The 18385-nt window shown below is 46.1% G+C and overlaps 1 protein-coding gene across 1 annotated transcript in view; it reads left to right on the forward strand.

The window, feature by feature from the left end:
* The window catches only part of npr1.S (natriuretic peptide receptor 1 S homeolog), a gene marked incomplete in the record, with an annotated part of 29646 nt that overhangs the window by 4565 nt on the left and 6696 nt on the right, over positions 1-18385 (forward strand). Inside the window, 10 exon segments of the mRNA NM_001087893.1 lie at positions 1398-1413; positions 8213-8412; positions 11093-11206; positions 12294-12429; positions 13526-13617; positions 13690-13825; positions 13918-14002; positions 15508-15601; positions 17121-17195; positions 17323-17400. Coding sequence (NP_001081362.1) covers positions 1398-1413; positions 8213-8412; positions 11093-11206; positions 12294-12429; positions 13526-13617; positions 13690-13825; positions 13918-14002; positions 15508-15601; positions 17121-17195; positions 17323-17400 — 1026 coding nt within the window.

Raw genomic sequence — 18385 nt, forward strand, 5'->3', positions numbered from 1 at the left:
GGTGGGAAGCAGAAGGGATGGAGTAAGTAAGGCTGGTGGGAGCAGAAGGGAAGGAGTAAGTAACACTGGGAGAAGCAGAAGGGAAGGAGTAAGTAAGGCTGGTGGGAAGCAGAAGGGAAGGAGTAAGTAAGGCTGGTGGGAAGCAGAAGGGAAGGAGTAAGTAAGGCTGGTGGGAAGCAGAAGGGATGGAGTAAGTAAGGCTGGTGGGAGCAGAAGGGGTAGTGTGTACACTGGGTGTGTGTGTTATTTATACAATAAAGGGGAACTGCCCCTGTGCTACATTTATAAACAGAGCAGAGGTCTCAGAGACTTACAATGGAGCAGTGTGGGGTTGTCTAGAGATAAGAGTTTACTCACAGCATATCTGTGTATTTACACACTCAGTCTGGGCACAGATTACAGGTCTTTATTCACAGCTCCAGCGGCACCAATTAATATCACGTTAACCTCTCACAACTGGATTAGCACTTGGTGTGACATTATTCACTAATTACTTGCCTTTGTGTGTCGCAGCTGCTGTGTAACTGTATTGTAGAGCTGTGCTGAGTATGACTATCTAAACTTTATTGCAATGCCTTTATTAGATTACATGGTTTATGGAGATGGTCTGGTGCTTCTCCCAATCTCTAGTCTCCCTGATAAAATGGGGGGTGAAACTGTTCTAAATGAGTTACCCCCCGGGTGGCATATGGGCAACTATATTCAGAGCTGTGATTGTGCATGGAAGGGTTAACTCCATTCTACTCTCAACGCCTCTCTCTACTGAGTCGGTACTAAGGGCGTGAGTTTGTATTTCTACTCACTTCTCAACTCAACTCAACAAACTGCTAGTCCCTTCTCTTTTAATCCCAGTAGGTTGGGATCAGTGATAGTTACCCTTTAGTGCAGTGATCCCCAACCAGTAGCTCGTGAGTAACATGTTGCTCTCCAACCCCTTGGATGTTGCTCCCAGTGGCCTCAAAGCAGGAGATTATTTTTGAATTCCAGTCTTGGAGGCAAGTTTTAGTTGTATAAAAACCAGGAGTACTGCCAAACAGAGTCTCCTGTAGGCTGTAAGTCCACACAGGGGCTACTAAATGGCCAATCACAGCACTTATTTGGCATCCCAAGAACATTTTTCATGCTAGTGTTGCTCCCCAACTCCTTTTATTTCTGAATGTTGCTCACGGGTTAAAAAGGTTGGGGATCCCTGCTTTAGTGAGTGCCACTCAGTCCTGCAGATTCATTCTTTACTGTAGTATCTCCCAAGTGAGTGGGGACAGTGATATAGAGGACGAGTCTACTCGGATTTTACCCTTTCCTCTCTAGTTTTTATCCAGTTGAGTGGAAAGTGCCACCAAGATCTGCTGATGAATTCTCTTTAGAACGTGGGAGCTGGAGTAAGAAAGGGTGGTGGGAAGCAGAAGGGAAGGAGTAAGTAAGGCTGGTGGGAAGTAGAAGGGAAGGAGTAAGTAAGGCTGGTGGGAAGCAGAAGGGAAGGAGTAAGTAAGGCTGGTGGGAAGTAGAAGGGAAGGAGTAAGTAAGGCTGGTGGGAAGCAGAAGGGAAGGAGTAAGTAAGGCTGGTGGGAAGCAGAAGGGAAGGAGTAAGTAAGGCTGGTGGGAAGCAGAAGGGAAGGAGTAAGTAAGGCTGGTGGGAAGTAGAAGGGAAGGAGTAAGTAAGGCTGGTGGGAAGCAGAAGGGAAGGAGTAAGTAAGGCTGGTGGGAAGTAGAAGGGAAGGAGTAAGTAAGGCTGGTGGGAAGCAGAAGGGATGGAGTAAGTAAAGCTGGTGGGAAGCAGAAGGGAAGGAGTAAGTAAGGCTGGTGGGAAGCAGAAGGGATGGAGTAAGTAAGGCTGGTGGGAAGCAGAAGGGATGTAGTAAGTAAGGCTGGTGGGAAGTATAAAGGAAGGAGTAAGTAAGGCTGGTGGGAAGCAGAGGGGAAGGAGTAAGTAAGGCTGGTGGGAAGTAGAAGGGAAGGAGTAAGTAAGGCTGGTGGGAAGTAGAAGGGAAGGAGTAAGTAAGACTGGTTGGAAGCAGAAGGAGTAAGTAAGGCTGGTTGGAAGCAGAAGGGAAGGAATAAGTAAAGCTGGTTGGAAGCAGAAGAGAAGGAGTAAGTAAGGCTGGTGGGAAGCAGAAGGGACTGAGTAAAGGTGGCCATAGATGAAAAGATCCGCTCGTTTGTGACGAGCCAATCTTTCCCCGATATGCCACTAACGGGTATGGCTATATCAGGGGTAATCTGAATGTTCGGCCCTATGGCCCCCTAAATTATTAATGAACAAGTTAAATAAAAGTGGCCCCAATACCGAGCTCTGAGGGACCCCACTAAGAACCTTACTCCAAGTAGAGAATGTCCCATTAACAACCACCCTCTGTACCCGATCCTGTAGCCAGTTTCCTATCCACGTGCAAACGACTTCATTAAGCCCAACAGACCTTAGTTTAGAAAGCAGTCGTTTGTGGGGCACAGTATCAAACGCTTTGGCAAAATCCAAATAGATCTACTGCCCCCCCACTGTCCAGAATCTTACTTACCTCATCATAAAAAGCAATCAAATTAGTCTGACATGACCTATCCTTCATAAAGCCATGCTGATTGTTGCTCATAATGACATTCACTAGGACAACATTTTGAATGTGATCCCTTAACAAGCCTTCAAATTATTTGCCCACCACAGATGTCAGACTTACTGGCCTATAATTGCCAGGCTGAGATCGTAATCCCTTTTTTAAATATTGGAATAACATCAGCTTTTCTCCAGAGTGTTACACTCATCTAGTGAGTGTGGATCAGTTCTGGTGAGTAAAATGGTTTAGACTGGCTGATAGAGACGGGAGGTGAGTGGCTGGGACAGGGTTAAGTGTCAGGAATGTTCTGGGCTGATGACGGTGCTGATCCAGTGAATAAATAACCAGTAACTGAGCAGAAGGCCAGGTGCCCATTTTTTGCTCCCACAGTCTGGGCACTGCCGGGGAGGGTGAGTTACGTCAGGGGGCTCAGTGCCGAGCAGGAATTCGGCTTTATTGCCTCACACGTCTATTAACCCACGCCTCTCCATTACTACTTCCCCTAATATGGCTGCTGGGCTCATAGAACTAAGGGGTAGAGCAATTTGGGGCTCACAGGTCTCTTGGGAGAGGGAACAGGTGATTGTAAGCTCACAGCGTTTTGCTTCATGTTACAGCTGGTTATGAGAGGTTTAGATACTCACAGGTTACTCCTTTGGGTATTTGGGAGCTCTCAGGCCTCTTCTTTATTAGTGTAGGTTTATGAGAGTTCACAAGTTACCCCGTTGGGGATGTGCAAGCCCACAGGCCACTCCTTCAGGTTACAGGTGTTTGGGAGGTCCCAGGTCTCTCCTTCAGGGGTACAGGCTTTTGGGAGCTCCCAGTCTGTTCTTCATTGGGGCCGGTGTTTCAGAGTTTACAGCTCTTCAGGGGTACAGAGCTTGGAGCGGATGTGGGGGCCAGTGTTATGGCTGGTAGAGCTTTCCAAACATTACACTGTCCTTTATTATATTTGCAGAGCTCTCAGCCCAGCCTGGTGTAGATGTGCCGCTTATATATAATGGCACTGAGCACCTCACCGTTACCCGGCCTCCTCCGGCCCCAAACAATGGGCTGTTTACTCAGCTCTCTGCTCAGCAGATGGAGAGATTGGATGGAAAGTTATTTTATATTGGCACAACTGTCCTAGGCCCGCGCCCCACACTACTGCCTTGTGCTCTACTAGTGGAACCTACATACACAGCGGCACAAAGTATCTGTATAGTAGCACTGAGTATCTGCAACAGCACCGAGTATGTATATAGTAGCACTGAGTATCTGCTGCAGTACTGAGTACAATAGAGGCACAGTACATCAGACCGAGGCCTAGTGACCTCTGCTCCATGAGTATCACTCATGTATTATAAGGGATAATGTACCCCCTTACTGTAATCGATTAGGATATCTAGAATCACTGCGGGCGGTTGTGTCTGTGCAACCATATAAAGGACACCAAGGCTGCAGGTGATTTATACAGGGAACCTCTGAGTATCACTCGTATTATAAGGAATTAATGACCCCCTACTGTAAATGATAAGGATATTAGAAGTCACTGAGGGATTGTTCTGTGACCATATAAGCACAAGGCTGCAGGCTGAGTTATACAGGGAACTCTGAGTATCACTCAGTATTTACAGAGGATAATGTACCCCCTACTGTAAATGATAAGGGGCGGGGGGGGGGGGGGGGGAGGGCCGGACGGGGGACTCACGCGCGATATTAGAAGTCACTTGAGGGGTTGTTCTGTGACCATATAAAGGCACAAGCGCTGCAGGCTGAGTTATACAGGGAACTCTGAGTATCACTCAGTCATTATAAGGGATAATGTACCCCCTACTGTAAATGATAAGGATATTAGAAGTCACTGAGGGGTTGTTCTGTGACCATATAAAGACCACAAGGCTGCAGGCTGAGTTATACAGGGAACTCTGAGTATCACTCATGTATTATAAGGATAATAGTACCCCCTACTGTAAAATGATAAGGATATTAGAAGTCACTGAGGGGTTGTTCTGTACCATATAAAGGCACAAGGCTGGCAGCTGAGTTATACAGGGAACTCTGAGTATCACTCATGTATTATAAGGGATAATGTACCCCCCTACTGTAAATGATAAGGATATTAGAAGTCACTGAGGGGTTGTTCTGTGACCATATAAAGGCACAAGCTGCAGGCTGAGTATATACAGGAACTCTGAGTATCACTCATGTATTATAAGGGATAATGTACCCCCTACTGTAAATGATTAAGGATATTAGAAGTCACTGAGGGTTGTTCTGTGACCATAAAAGGCACAAGGCTGCAGGCTGAGTTATACAGGGAACTCCTGAGTATCACTCATGTATTATAAGGATAATGTACCCCCTACTGTTAAATGATAAGGATATTAGAAGTCACTGAGGGGTTGTTCTGTGACCATATAAAGACACAAGGCTGCCAGGCTGAGTTATACAGGGAAAACTCTGAGTATCACTCATGTATTATAAGGGATAATGTACCCCCTACTGTAAATGATAAGGATATTAGAAGTCACTGAGGGGTTGTTCTGTGACCATATAACAAGGCCACAAGGGCTGCAGGCTGAGTTATACAGGGAACTCTTGAGTATCACTCATGTATTATAAGGGATAATGTACCCCCTACTGTAAATGATAAGGATATTAGAAGTCACTGAGGGGTTGTTCTGTGACCATATAAAGGCACAAGGCTGCAGGCTGAGTTATACAGGGAAACTCTGAGTATCACTCATGTATTATAAGGGATAATGTACCCCCTACTGTAAATGATAAGGATATTAGAAGTCACTGCAGGGGTTGTTCTGTGACCATATAAAGACACAAGGCTGCAAGGCTGATTATACAGGGAACTCTGAGTATCACTCATGTATATATAAGGATAATTACCCCCTACTGTAAATGATAAGGATATTAGAAGTCACCGAGGGGTTGTTCTGTGACCATATAAAGGCACAAGGCTGCAGGCTGAGTTATACAGGGAACTCTGAATATCACTCATGTATTATAAGGATAATGTACCCCCTATTTTAATTGATAAGGAGGATTTTTGGTTTTGGTGGTGTGGGGGTGATTATAACACAGACACAAATACACTTTCAGGGAAGGGAAGTAAATAATTGAGTCTCTGACAGAGGTTTCCAGCAGCTTTTCCGGGGGACGGTGAGAAGGAAATACTCCACCCCCTGTGCCCCCCTCTGTTTTCTCCTGTGATTAACCCCCCACACACTGAGTTGCTTGAAGGCTCATCCAGGGCCTGTGTCGTGTCAGAGTGAAAACCCCCAGACACAGGAGAGGATACAAATTCCATGAGGTTGGAATTCAAGGGCACAACATGCAGATAATTAAGGCCCCCCTCTCCCTCTCTGGGGGGTGCCCATGGTGTCAGAGAGCCCAGCAGAGCCCCCCTGAGATTGGATCAGGCCGTGTTCCTGCTCCCCAGTCTGTCTGTCACCTGAACACATTGACATTAAGACTAACTGCCACCTGTGGGGTCACATCCCCTCTCCCTGCTGGAGCCCCCGGCCCATGATAAGCCGCTGAGCCTTCAGACAATTTATTATTCATCACATAAACAACCCCCCCCCATGGGTGATTTGCATCCGAAATGCACTTGAACTCTCTGTCCACATTCATTATTGCAAATAAACCCAAACGTGGCTTTTCCTATGGAGCAAGGGCAGCAGAATGACAGTTAGTGAAATGGTCAGTTCCACCTCTGTTTGGGCAGGTGCCTATGGAAACTTGTTGGGGTGTAAGACCAGGGCAAGCAATTTGTCTATAAATCTTGTGTTGCTGCTCCGGGGGCCCCTCGTGTGTCTGTGTAATGAGCTTGGGGGGATGTTTCTGGGTACCATTTCCTCCTAACTGTCAGTTCTTTCCCTTCACTTTATTTTATGTTCCCTTTCCTGTTTCTTCCACATATTCAGCTCCTTCCCCTGCTCCGTCCTGTCTGACTGGGACATAGAGAAGTCGCCATTGTGTCTCTTGGCTTTACTGTTCTTGCCTCTGGCTGGGGGCAATGTGTCTGTGAGACTGGGCCAGTAAGTATTGGACTGGTAAATAAGTGGAGCCACTAGCCCTGGTCCCTTTGTGTTTCCCCGTGTGATTGTCAGAAAGACAACAAGCCAGTGTTGGGGTGTTTCAGGCAACAATGGGATCACTGATCTTTACACAATGCTATGACTAGCCTTGCCACCCAACATGGAGCTCTGGCCAATTCCATTCACTGGCTAGGGACTCCCTAGGGCATAAAAGAAACATTTGCTATGTAACCTAAGGCTCACTGCTCTATGGGGGCATGAAGGAAGGGCACACTCAACCAACAAGAGAAGCTGAAGTAATTGAGGCTATGGGCACTCTATTTGGGCAGAGTGGGTTGGAGGGGATAATCTTGGGACCCAGTAGACTGTAGGGCACTTAATTCAGGTACATTAGGCTATAGGGCACTGTGTTTTGGTACAGTATGGGGTACGGAACTATATTTGGGCACTGCATTTCGGTACATTAGGCTGTAGGGCATTGTAACATCATCATATATTTATATAGCGCCGACAAGCTACACACTGTACTTGGGCACAGTAGACTGTAGGGCTCTGTATTTGGGACCAGTAGACTGTAGGGCACTGTACTTGAGCACAGTAGACTGTAGGGCTCTGTATTTGGGCACAGTAGACTGTAGGGCACTGTACTTGGGCACAGTAGACTGTAGGCTGCTGTATTTGGGACCAGTAGACTGTAGGGCACTGTACTTCTGAGCACAGTAGACTGTAGGGCTCTGTATTTGGGACACAGTAGACTGTAGGCTCTGTATTGGCACAGTAGACTGTAGGCACGTACTTGGGCACAGTAGACTGTAGGGCACTGTACTTTGGCAGCAGTAGACTGTAGGGCTCGTTTTGGACAGTAAGATGTTAGGGCACTGTACTTGAGCACAGTAGACTGTAGGCTCTGTTAATTGGGCAGCAGTGACTGTAGGCACTGTACTTGGCAACAGTAAAGACTGTAGGGATCTGTATTTTGGACAAGTAACTGTAGGGGCACTGTACTTGAGCACAGTAGACTGTAGGGCTCTGTATTTGGGACTAGTAGACTGTAGGGCACTGTACTTGGGCACAGTAGACTGTAGGGCACTGTATTTGGGCACAGTAGACTGTAGGGCACTGTATTTGGGCACAGTAGACTGTAGGGCTCTGTATTTGGGCACAGTAGACTGTAGGGCACTGTATTTGGGACCAGTAGACTGTAGGGCACTGTACTTGGGCACAGTAGACTGTAGGGCACTGTACTTGGGCACAGTAGACTGTAGGGCACTGTATTTGGGCACAGTAGACTGTAGGGCACTGTATTTGGGCACAGTGCATTACAGTGGCCAGTTGGCATGATGTTAGGGTACAATAGGCTGCAGGGAGACTGTTTAGACTATGTGATGCACTTTATTGAGGTGCACAAAGTTATGAGGGTACTATATGGAATGTGTGGAGCAGTTTGTGGAGCTCTAGATTTCACATTTAGGGTTCAAGTTTGCATATAATATTTGGGGTGCCAAGACCATTTATTGTACATGTGTTCTACAACCATATCAGTCACTTGCTTGAAGGATTGTTGGTTGGCAGTTGCCAGTCTGGGGCTGTATCTAAACTTCTCACTTCTCGCTCTTCCCACCTCCCCAGTTATCTACATGTGCTGTTACCCTGACATGTTCCGCCAGTTAATGATCCAGGCCTGGCGTGAGGGGCTCTGCTCTGGAGACTTTGCCTTCTTCTATGTGGATATGTGGGGTGCCAGCCTGCAGAGCTCCATCTTCCCCGACCCCAAGCGTCCCTGGTACAGAGGAGACGCAGATGATGCCAAAGCCCGGGAAGCATTTAAGGTGAGAATTCTATTGTCCATCACACACACAGTGCGGTTACTCCCCTCACGTTGGATCATATCTCAATATCTCATGTGTGTGTCTGTCGAGACCAAGGATGTGACTTCTTTCTCTATGTGACACCACAAGCTACAGAGAGGAGAGAATAGAGCAATGCAAAGCTGGGCATTCCTTGGGCTCCATCTGGATCCACCACATCCAAACATGACTAAGTGGGTGAGAGGGAGCGGCAGCAGGAAACACAGCTTTGCAAACCCGTGACCAGCAGCTGGTGGAGGAAAAGAAATGGGAGAATTCAGGGTCAGGGACTTGGAGAAATGGAGAAGAGAGAAGTGACACAATAGATTGGTTAGAGTAGGAGACGAGGGGAAGGAGAGAACATGCAAAGATATTAAAAGGGCCAGAGAGAGAAGCACAGGTGGAGCATTGAATGATGGACAGTTGGTGGAGAGTGGCTTAGAGGTGGGGGGGGGGCATTGAGTAAAGAAAAGGTCACAATAAAGATCTTATGGGCAGATACAAGAGTGAGAGAAATGTCAGGAATAGAGGAGAGTGAAAGTGACAAGTGAAAGACACATTAAATAGATGTGGTGGAAAGATTAAGACATGACGGGGTCAGACAATAGATGTTGTGTAGAGAAGACAGAGTGAAATGAGGGTGGTATTGGGGAAGAAGTTGCAAGTTATTGGTTTGATGGGGGAGAAGGAGAGAAGTATGAGTAAGAGAGAGAAGAGGGCACTGAGTGAAGCACAGGTGAGAGTACTGGTTTGCTCAGGTAAGTAAGAGAGAAGAGGGTTGGATGAGTGAATAACTTGTGGGTGTATTGGTTTGAAGGGTGAGAAGGAGAGAGAAATGAGAATGTGGGAAGGGAAAGGTACTGAATTAAGGGCAGCTCAGAGTGTGATGATGAGATGAGACAGAGGGAACATAGGGGAGAAGAAGAAGGAGATGGTGGCATCTTTTGATATGAGAAGAGAGAAATATGAGAGTAGGACAGAAGTAGTGAAGAGTCGGCATGTCATGTTTATAGATAATCAGGTGAGAGGGAGGGAGTAGATAAGTGCAGATAAGGTGAGGGTTTAGCTTTGGTGTAGGGAAAAGGAGACAGAGGGTGAGAAGTGAGAGTAGGACATATAACAGGGAACAGAAAGAAGATCAGGTAATATTATTGGTTTGACAGCTTGAGTAGGAGAGAGAGAGAAGTAAGAGAAGGTGAGAGGGATGACAGACGTAAGGGAAGGTTAGGTGAGAATATAGGTTGGCATGGGGAGAGAGGGAGAAACATGAGAGAGGGATGATTAGGCTATATTGGTTTGATATGTTGAAAAAAAGAGAGATGGAAAAGACAATTGATGGTATGGGTTTGATATTGGGAGAGGGGAGAATGGAGAGAAGCAAGACCAGGAAAGAGGGAGGGAGGGAAAAAGAATGAAGAAGGAGAAAGAGAAGGTGGGTGGCAGATCAGTCGAGGGTATAGATTTGGTATTGGCAGAGGAGAGGGGAGAAGAGAATGGAGATGATGATATTATTGGGTTGATAGGGGGTGAGAAGGAGAGAGAGAAGGAAAAGAAGGTGGAAGGGGCAGATATGAGTGAACATCAGGTGAGGGTTTTGGTTTGGTATTGGGAGAGAAGTGAGAGTAGGAGAGAGGGAGGGGGAGAATATAAAGATCAGATGAGGGTATAGATCTGGTATTGGGAGAGGAGAGAGGAAAATGGAGAAGATGATATTTTTGGGTTGGTGGAATAAGAAGGAGAGAGAGAGAAGAAAAAGATGAGGCTTTAGGTCTGGTATTGGGAGAGAAGTGAGAGTAGGAGGTGAGGGGGGAGAAGAGAATGGAGAAGATGATGATATTATTGGGTTGATGGGGGGTGAGAAGGAGAGAGAGAAGTGTCAGTAGAGGAGTGAGGGGGGATTATAAGGCACAATATATTGGGGAGGGGGGGTCACACAGATGAATTAAATGGATGGATATAGAATAGAGAGAGGGAAGACGGGTGGGGGGAGGAGGAAGATGAGGAGGAACATGAAGGAATCAATTTGGTCACATTCTCTCTCTGTTCCTTCTCTTCTAAACCTCATGTTGCAAAGCCTCACGGCAATACCCCCCCCCCATCCTACACAACAACTGTCACCTGTGGAGCTGCTAACTGTCACTTCTCTCACTGACTCCATGTGACAATGACAGACCCAGCGGCTGCTCTTTCCCAAGGGGATCCTCCTGGGCCCATCACTGCCCCCCACTCTGTCTGTGGCCTGAAAATAACATGTCATTTAATATTATTATTAGTCGTAGTAGTAGTAGTATTATTATTGTTGTTATTATTATTAGTATTATTAGTATTATTCATATTGTTATTATTTATTATTATTATTATTATTATTATATTATTATTTGTGTTATTTATTATTATTATTATTATTATTATTATTATTAGTTGTGTCATTTATTAGTGTTATTGTTATATATATTATTATCGTTATTATTGTTATTATTTATTATTATTGTTATTATTATTATTGTCATATGAACGGCTTCGATGGATTGGTTGCCGTGGTTACAGCACTTGTGTGCTTTTGCACCTGTATCAAACAATGAAATGACAGATAGAGGGGAGCAAAGGGCTGGGGAGCCCTGGGTAATGGAGTGTCCACTCAGTGAGTGTGTGTCTCATTCAGGCAGTGATGATCATTACGTATAAAGAGCCGGACAATCCTGAGTACAAGGAATTCCTGACAAATCTCAGTCGTTTCAGCGGGGAGCCCTTCCACTACAAGGAGGAGAGCACATTGGTGAGTGTCTGGGAAACCCCGCCCCTAACCCCTCCCCTGGGAATACCCACATGTGCCCCCAACCCTCGGCCTTGTTTATCCCAGGTGAAATGAGTGGGCTCCTGCGCCTTTAAATCCCTCCAAACTTGGCCCCTAAGTAAAGTGAGAACCTGTACCTTTAAATGGGCTCTTCACCTTTACATTAACTGTTAGTATGATGCAGAGAATAGTATTCTGGGGCAATTTGCAATTGGTCTTCATTTTTTATTATTTGTGGTTTTTGAAATATTTCACTTTTTTGTGCAGCAGTTCTCCAGTTTGGAATTTCAGCAGCAATTTGGTTGCTAGGGTCCAATTTCACCTAGCAACCAGGCATGAGTTTGGAAGAGAGACAGAAATATGAATGAGAGAGAGGCCCGAATAGAAAAACAAGTTATAAATAGTAACATTAACAATAAAGTTGTATCCTCATCGGGTTTTTTTGCCTGCCAGGGTCAGCGACCCCACATTTGAAAGGTGGAGTAAGAAGAGAAAGGCAAATAATTTAAAAAAAAACGATAAAAAAAGAAAAATAAATATCAGATGTCAAGTTGCTAAGAATAGGCCATTCTATAATGTACTAAAAGGTGAATCGCCCCTACTAAGCAAGTGGAGGAAAGGAGATTTAGACAGCAGCAAAGGAAGTGTCTCATGTTTCATTGTTTCTCTGCACTAGTGTTACATGGACCCGTGAGCAGGAAAAGGTTCATTAGTGGCCGCTGGCCAAGAGACAAAGGGAGAAAGTAGGAGAGTCGCCAGTTGGCCCCGTGTCAGAACAAAGTGTCAGAGCTTGTGCCGAGGGGAAGGATGTGCTTGTTGTGAGTGTGTCGCTCACAGTGGGGAGTGTGTGTTTTATTCACAACAGGGGGTGCAGCTGTGTCAGCCTGTGCCAAATGCAATTTTCATTTCAATTATCTTATGGCAAACAAGCCCTTCCTTTACTGATGGTTAAACCTCCTTTCCTCCAGCCTCCATCAATCACCCCAAGTTTCTGAGAACGGCCCTGGGAACTGCTTGATGTTTGTCACCGTTCAACCACTAGACATTTGTTTTTGCCCCTTGTCTGCAGATGAATGTCCTTGCAGCGTCGTTCCATGACTCAGTACTACTATATGCTCACGCCGTCAATGAGACCCGAACTAACGGCTACACCATGAACAACGCCTCCGCCATCACCAGTCACATGCGAAATAAATCCTTCTACGGTGAGACCCCAAAGCTTATAGAAACATATGGACTTGTGCTGTAGCTTTCTAATATCCTTATCATTTACAGTAGGGGGTACATGATCCCTTATAATACATGAGTGATACTCAGAGTTCCCTGTATAACTCAGCCTGCAGCCTTGTGCCTTTATATGGTCACACACCCCTCAGTGACTTCTAATATCCTTATCATTTACAGTAGGGGGTACATTATCCCTTATAATACATGAGTGATACTCAGAGTTCCCTGTATAACTCAGCCTGCAGCCTTGTGTCTTTATATGGTCACAGAACAACCCCTCAGTGACTTCTAATATCCTTATCATTTACAGTAGGGGGTACATTATCCCTTATAATACATGAGTGATACTCAGAGTTCCCTGTATAACTCAGCCTGCAGCCTTGTGTCTTTATATGGTCACAGAACAACCCTCAGTGACTTCTAATATCCTTATCATTTACAGTAGGGGGTACATTATCCCTTATAATACATGAGTGATACTCAGAGTTCCCTGTATAACTCAGCCTGCAGCCTTGTGCCTTATATATGGCCATAGAACAACCCCTCAGTGACTTCTAATATCCTTATCATTTACAGTAGGGGTACATTATCCCTTATAATACATGAGTGATACTCAGAGTTCCCTGTATAACTCAGCCTGCAGCCTTGTGTCTTTATATGGTCACAGAACAACCCCTCAGTGACTTCTAATATCCTTATCATTTACAGTAGGGGGTACATTATCCCTTATAATACATGAGTGATACTCAGAGTTCCCTGTATAACTCAGCCTGCAGCCTTGTGCCTTTATATGGTCACAGAACAACCCCTCAGTGAATTCTAATATCCTTATCATTTACAGTAGGGGGTACATTATCCCTTATAATACATGAGTGATACTCAGAGCTGAGTCTTTATATTGTCACATTATTACATCTCCTTAGTTATTTAAAGTTTCCCAGAATTCCCCTCCCTGTGTAGCTTTCCCCCGACTCTGTGGCCCAATAACTGTCCCTCAATATTTGCTGTGGGGCCCCTGAATATTATATATGAAGTATTGGTTTAACTTGCCCTTTCTTTGTGTTTGTATCGCAGGGGCTTCTGGGTTTGTGAAGATCGATGACAGTGGTGACCGGGAGAATGACTTTTCCCTGTGGGACATGTATGAAGCCCACGGAACATTCCAGGTGAGGAATCGGGGGTCCCAGCAGGGTGATGTCCCCCAGCAACTTGCCCTTTAATGTCAGTGTCTCCCCCAGATTGTGTCTCATTACAATGGGACGCTGAGGAAGATCATGGCGGTGCCGGGGAGGGAGATCCAGTGGCCAGGAAAGCGGATCCCGAGGGATGTCCCCCCCTGCGGATTTGATCAGAGTAACCCCGAGTGCAAGAAATGTAGGTGCTGATTGGGGGGTCACACACATTATATCGACTGTTATATGGGGGCGCAGTGTTACTGTCTGACCTCTCTGTGTCTCTCCTTACAGCCACTTTCACTATCCTGGAGATCATGTCTATAGTCATCTGCCTCATCCTCCTGATCATCACTATATCCTCCATCTTTATATACAGGTAACACTCCCTCCATCTTTATATACAGGTTACTCACCTCTCCCTCCCTCCATCTTTATATACAGGTAACTCTCCCTCCATCTTTATATACAGGTAACCCTCATCTCCCTCCCTCCATCTTTATATACAGGTAACCCTCCCTCCATCTTTATATACAGGTAACCCTCCTCTCCCTCCCTCCCTCCCTCCATCTTTATATACAGGTAACTCACCTCTCTCTCCCTCCCTCCCTCCATCTTTATATACAGGTTACTCACCTCTCCCTCCCTCCATCTTTATATACAGGTAACAGGTAACTCACCTCTCCCTCCCTCCCTCCATCTTTATATACAGGTAACCCTCCTCTCCCTCCCTCCATCTTTATATACAGGTAACCCTCCTCTCCCTCCCTCCCTCCATCTTTATATACAGGTAACTCACCTCTCCCTCCCTCCATCTTTATATACAGGTAACCCTCCTCTCCCTCCCTCCCTCCCTCCCTCCCTCCCTCCATCTTTATATACAGGTAACTCACCTCTCCCTCCCTCCATCTTTATATACAGGTAACCCTCCTCTCCCTTCCTCCCTCCATCTTTATATACAGGTAACTCACCTGAATATTAGGGATGCACCGAATCCAAGATTCGGTTTGGGATTCGGCCAGGATTCGGCCTTTTTCAGCATGATTCGGATTTGGTCGTACCCTTCTGCCTGGCCAAACCGAATCCGAATCCTAATTTACATATGCAAATTAGGGGCGGGAGGGAAATTGTGTGACTTTTTGTCAGAAAACAAGGAAGTAAACAGTTTTTCCCCTTCCCACCCCTAATTTGCATATGCAAATTGGGGTTCGGATTAAGTTCGGTATTCGGCCGAATCTTTCACAAAGGATTCAGGGGTTCGGCCAAATCCAAAATAGTGGATTCAGTGCATCCCTACTGAATATACAGGTAACTCCTCCCACTCTACATGTTTATATACAGAGCTGTTCCTGTATATACAGAATATCATGTGTTTATGGATTGAGAGGGGGGATTATTCATTGTTGGCCCCTGTATAGACATGGGGGGGGCAGTTGGCTGCTGTGCATCATGGGAGACCTCGTTAGGTGGCTGCAGACCTCTGTGACCTCGTTACCATGACAGCTGCAGGCGGAGGCTCTCATTGGATGGAATCTCAGTTTAACTTCAGCTGTTGAACCAATTGGGGGGGTTATGGTGGGAGTCTTGGGAGATCCCAGTGTTTTTGCTGTGGGTTTAGCCGGGATGGAATTTGGAAATGAGCTGCGGGGAGTTGTATTCCCTGCTACTCTGCTACTCACACATATATTGGCCTTAAAGGGGAAATTCAACTTCAATTTTCTTGCGCTGGTTCCTTAAATCATTTTACATTGAATCCAGACATTGAGCAGCATTTTTTTGTAATTTGCCTTTTTTTATGAATCAACACAAATGAAATGAATCTTTCACCCCATGATTATGCCCCCCCCCCTTCATCTTCTTGGCGTTTCCCCCCTAATCCCGCAGGAAACTCCGGCTGGAGAAGGAACTGGCGGCAGAGTTGTGGCGAATCCGCTGGGAGGACATTCAGAGCAGCAACTTGGAGAAGAACTTGCGCAGGGCAGGCAGCAAACTTACCTTATCACTGGTAACAACCCCCCGAGCCCTAGCAACAGCTTCTCAATAAATAGGGGGGCCCTTTCTTTGTCCGTCCATATTCATCTGTGCTTGTAGGAAGGGGAGTCCTCCACCAGACCCAACTTTCCCCCACCACCCACAGTTCCAGAAGATTCCCACCAACTTATACACCCCCTGCTGACTAGAACTACCAGGGCCTTCTGGCACTCCCTAAAAAATCTCAAAAAGGGGTGATTAGACCTCTGGGTCCTGCCAACGGCTAAAGGATGAAGGTTGGAAACCCCCATTACATTGGCGTGTGGTTGTGCCCTTTAGCCATCCTGTTTCCTGACAAGGGCTAATGAAAAGGTCAGGCCAAGCTCTTCATATTCCCAGAGTGCACTGGGGCTGGGTAACGTGTGGCACACAGTGAGGCTGAAGGGTGCAGTGTCTGGTTCTTCTCAGACTGAGAAAATACGAGGTGCTTGCTGCCTTATTTCTAAATGGAAAATACCCATCAAGCATTGCAAAACTAAAACTGTCCCATAAGTCCAACAGAGCAGGTGAGGTGACCAGCAAGGGACAATGATCTGGCAGGTGAGGGGCTGTACACTGCACAGGTTCCTTCTCCAGAGGCTTAAGGGAAGGTCTTTGAGCAGTAATGCTTGGAGACCATATCAGACCAGCTTCACCCCCACCAGCCTTGCCCTTCACCAAATCTCCTCATCATCTCTATGTACTTGTCTTCTACATGTCTTCATCTCTTTGTCCCAGTCTCCCTGCCTTCTTCACCTCTTTACCAACACTTTACCATCATTTTCTGCTTCTTTCATTGGTCCTACTGGCCACCTCCAGTGAACATCCCTACTGCTTTACCCAAACATTAGCTCTGTCTGCCTGGTCTTCCTTGTCTCTTGATCTACAACATCTCCACATCTTCACCCAGTCTTTGACTGGCCACCTCCACTGCAACAACCCTACTGCTTTACCCAAACATTAACTCTGTCTGCCTGATCTTCATCGTCTCTTGATCTAGAACATTTGCATCTTCAGCCAGTCGTTGACTCTTTAAACTCTTCTCTCTTACTTGTCTCTGTTATTCAAATCCATCGCCACTTCTTTTTCCATTCTACCTTATTGACATGATCTTCTTCATCTCCTACATCATAATGTCTTCATCCAAACTTCAGCTTCCTCAACTTTTTTTAACTTCATAAATCTTCATCTTTTCATCAACATATTAATTCTGGATGTATCTGCCTGTTTATGTTCCTCACCTTGAATTCAACATTCTTCTAAGCAAATGTCCACTTATTTTCAACTCAACAATGGCTCCTTCATACTTCATCACAAAGGTCTTTAATCTTCAGTCCCATCATATGCAACCCCCAAATCTTGGCTGCTGTAGATTCCTCAACCACAAGGTCTTGATAGACATGGTCCATCTAGAGCTATGAGGCTCTTCCTCCATAGGGAGATATGTATATCTAGAGTACTATATAAATGTGTTCTTCTATCTACAGAGAGGCTCGAACTATGGCTCCCTGCTCACCACAGAAGGTCAATTCCAAATCTATGCCAAGACTGCATATTACAAGGTAACATCCAGCCCTTTGATTCTTGTATCGGAAGTCATCCCCATTGTGACTATTGCAGACCTTTTGAATTGGTGACCAATTCTGTAGGACACCCCACTATCTCACTCTACCCATCCTCTCCCCACAGGGCAACATCATCGCCGTTAAACACATAAACCGCAAGCGGATAGAGTTGACTCGCAAGGTCCTGTTTGAGCTGAAACACGTAAGGAACAGCTGAGCTTCTCCTGATGACCACTAAATGATCGGGGAACTGTAATCTCTTCATCTCAAGTGACCAGAGCAGCAATGTAACCCTCCCTTCCTCTGCCCAGTGCTGACCATCTGGGACCTGTCTCATTGTAGACACTTTCTTGGCTCCCGACCCAGAGAAAAGCTGCTGACGATTCACAAAATCCTATAAACAACTTGATTTTATGGTCTGGGCTCCCCTCCACTTAACCTCAGTGGGATGGTCAGTGGTCTCCTCACTCAACACGTGTTTAGACATGTCCCTGTGCAGATTCCCTCATTCCTGAGAGTCCAGCTGAGTCCTGCTGTGGGGAGAGACAGGCAGTTGGGATTTCCTGGGCGGTCTCCTTCTTGCACTTTCTTCCAGATCTCTCTGTCCTTTCATAGTAGTTTATTAGGGGGTTTTCCATCGGACTCCCAGGCAACTTGAGTATATTTTGGAGGGTGGTGGGATTTGAAGTCACACAACAGCCTGAGGACTATTAATGGTTTAGCTGAGGAGCATCTCCTGAGGTTCCTCCTTGTTCTCTCACTCTCCTTCTCTCTCTTGGTGCCTCTCCCTCCCTTCTCTCTTCAGTAGAAAATGTTATTTGCTCTGCCCCAATATTAATCAGAACCGGCCCTGACATTTCACTAAAATCCAGACGCCCCTGAGGGAGAATCACTTCCACCTCCCCCGACTCGCTCGCTCCCTCCTGGAGTGGACAAGACACTGGTTTAGCAGCAGGACAATTTGGGAGATTTATTCCAGGGGATACGGGGGTCCGGCGTGTGGGTCCCTCCAGCTGTTTCTTCTCTTTACGGCCCTTGTGCTTAGGGGGTTCCATTCTCTCCTCTCTCTATTGTATTTCCATTTGATATGACGGTGGCCACACAATCGGATCATCTTGATGTGACCCAGATGTATTTTAGGAGAAACCTGTGCCCATGCCGGGGGTGGGTGAGGATGGCATTTCTCT

The sequence above is a fragment of the Xenopus laevis genome, chromosome 8S, assembly GCF_017654675.1.
Source record: "Xenopus laevis strain J_2021 chromosome 8S, Xenopus_laevis_v10.1, whole genome shotgun sequence".
Classification (NCBI taxonomy): Eukaryota; Metazoa; Chordata; class Amphibia; order Anura; family Pipidae; genus Xenopus; species Xenopus laevis.